This window comes from Oncorhynchus clarkii, chromosome 22 (assembly GCF_045791955.1).
Source record: "Oncorhynchus clarkii lewisi isolate Uvic-CL-2024 chromosome 22, UVic_Ocla_1.0, whole genome shotgun sequence".
Taxonomy (NCBI): domain Eukaryota; kingdom Metazoa; phylum Chordata; class Actinopteri; order Salmoniformes; family Salmonidae; genus Oncorhynchus; species Oncorhynchus clarkii.
Genome location: NC_092168.1, coordinates 3,791,103 through 3,793,222, shown reverse-complemented (window position 1 = coordinate 3,793,222; position 2,120 = coordinate 3,791,103). Strand labels below are relative to the sequence as shown.

General features: G+C 35.5%; 1 protein-coding gene across 1 annotated transcript in view; it reads right to left on the bottom strand.

Moving 5' to 3' along the window:
* Positions 1–208: 208 nt before the first annotated feature.
* LOC139381027 (regulator of nonsense transcripts 3A-like) overlaps positions 209–2,120 on the bottom strand; it is a 9,442-nt gene continuing 7,530 nt past the window's right edge. The window contains exon 4 of the mRNA XM_071124263.1: positions 209–231. Coding sequence (XP_070980364.1) covers positions 209–231 — 23 coding nt within the window. The remainder of the gene's footprint in view (positions 232–2,120) is intronic.

Here is a 2,120-nt window from a genome sequence, read left to right as displayed (position 1 = left end):
GCGTGTATACCTAATTATTCACTCACTGATAATGTGAAATAATTTGATGCATATTTCAGACTTTTGTTTCATTATTTCATCTTTATTGGGGTATATTGCGTAATTTTTGTATGCATCCTTTTTGTTGACAGACAGGATCCAACCACGTTGTGAAAACAGGTCTCTGTCACACTGTGAACACATCGTTTTTTTCCACTGGAAAATCCCCTCAATATTCCTCCTCGGTCCAACCTGAGAGAGACACACACAAGACCACAAACAGCAGAAGGTCTCCCTTGTTATTTCAAACGGGTATGAAACCCACCAGTTATGTTCTTCTTCTATCTTTGAAACATCAATGAAACTCGACACAATTTGAACAAATCAAATGGTGGTTGAGGATCTTGCTATCATCTGACTTGTGGGGTGAAGTAGTGGTCTGATCAGTAATTATTTAAGTGCCTTTTTATTCTATTTTAGAGACTGATTAGACAGCAATCAAATAGATTTTCTAAAAGCACAACTGAATGAATAGCAGTGATAGTGTACTTTACAAATGATTGTAGAAATTGATGATCATAACACATTCATTTGAACTGCTGTTTTTTTATCAACTCTGAAAAATAACACAATATAGTACGCATGACATATTACAGAGTCAACTTTTAGAATATACATTTCTTAATTGGACAAAAATAGAGTAGACAGACAATCTCAACTTTTCTATTCTTAACTCAACACATAAAGAGCCATACTTCTGTAAGAACTTTTGAGGAAAAAAAAATAGCACCTGAGCAAAATAACACTATATAGATGTATACATTGGTCTGGGAAATAGCCACATTATGCTGTTTCCTTAGCCAACATTGCCCTCAAGTGGGTAAAAACTAGGGTGCACTAAATGCCTCAATACTCAGCAACAAATGAAGCTCAAGTAAGCAGTGTTACTTTACATAAACTATTGCATTGTAATGAACAATGTAATGCATTTATATACCAATATAACATTTGTTTGTCAATAATATTAGTCTCCATATTTATGTTGGGGTATCTTTTGGAGGCTGCCAAGCTGACATGTAATGCTTGCATCCCATGTTGTTCATAAACTCTTTCAGCTTATGCCTGCATATCAACAGAAGTGGTTGCAGATATCCTGCTATCTACAAGCAGCAAATTGTTTTAAATCAGTCATTTTAATATCAAAGCACTTAACACAAGTATCGTAATGACTTGCAGGTGGGATACCATGCTGCGTGTCAAAGCTGCATTTGAAGAAAGCTACTGCATATTTATCCAACATGTACAGTATGGTGAGTGCTCAACAAGCTCAAGATCACATTACAGAAGATTGCTCTGCATTTCTTTGCCATTTTCCTAAATTACATTGGCCTTTGATCTCAGCTAAAATTGATTGACTTGAATGGTTTTCATTACAAAGTCCTTTGTATTTACGCTGGTTAACAAATGCTAAGACATTTAAGGATGATTGCGTGAGTGAAGCAGGGATAGTGGAAGATAATGATTACAAGATCTTTTGATACCCCATGTTGTTAGGCAACACTCATTTAGCCACTTCACCTTTGATTTCTTCATCTTGAATTGAACTCATATAGGACCAATACTTTTCCCACGACAACAAATGCAGTTGCTTTGCCTCTGGTTGTTGGTGCTTTGCATTCTGAGATTCTGTGCATTAACATATGAATCCGCTTTTCGAGAGTGCCATTATACAGTGCCTTCAGAAAGTATTCACACCCCTTGACTTTTCAACATTTTGTTGTTTTACAGCCTGAATTCGGGTTCGAATTGGCATCTTATGTCACTGGCCTACACAAAATACCCCATCATGTCAAAGTGGAATGTTATGTTTTTAATAATTTTTTACAAATTAATGACAAATGTCTTGAGTCAAAAAGTATTCAACCCCTTTGTTTCAGCAAGCCTAAAAAAATTGTGCTTAATTAACAACTCCCATTATATGTTGCATGGACTCAATCTGTGTTTAATAATAGTGTTTAACATTATTTTTGAATGACAAACTCATCCCTGTACATCACATATACAGGGGGGCAAAAAAGTATTTAGTCAGCCACCAATTTTGCAAGTTCTCCACTTAAAAAGATGAGAAAGGCCTGTAATTT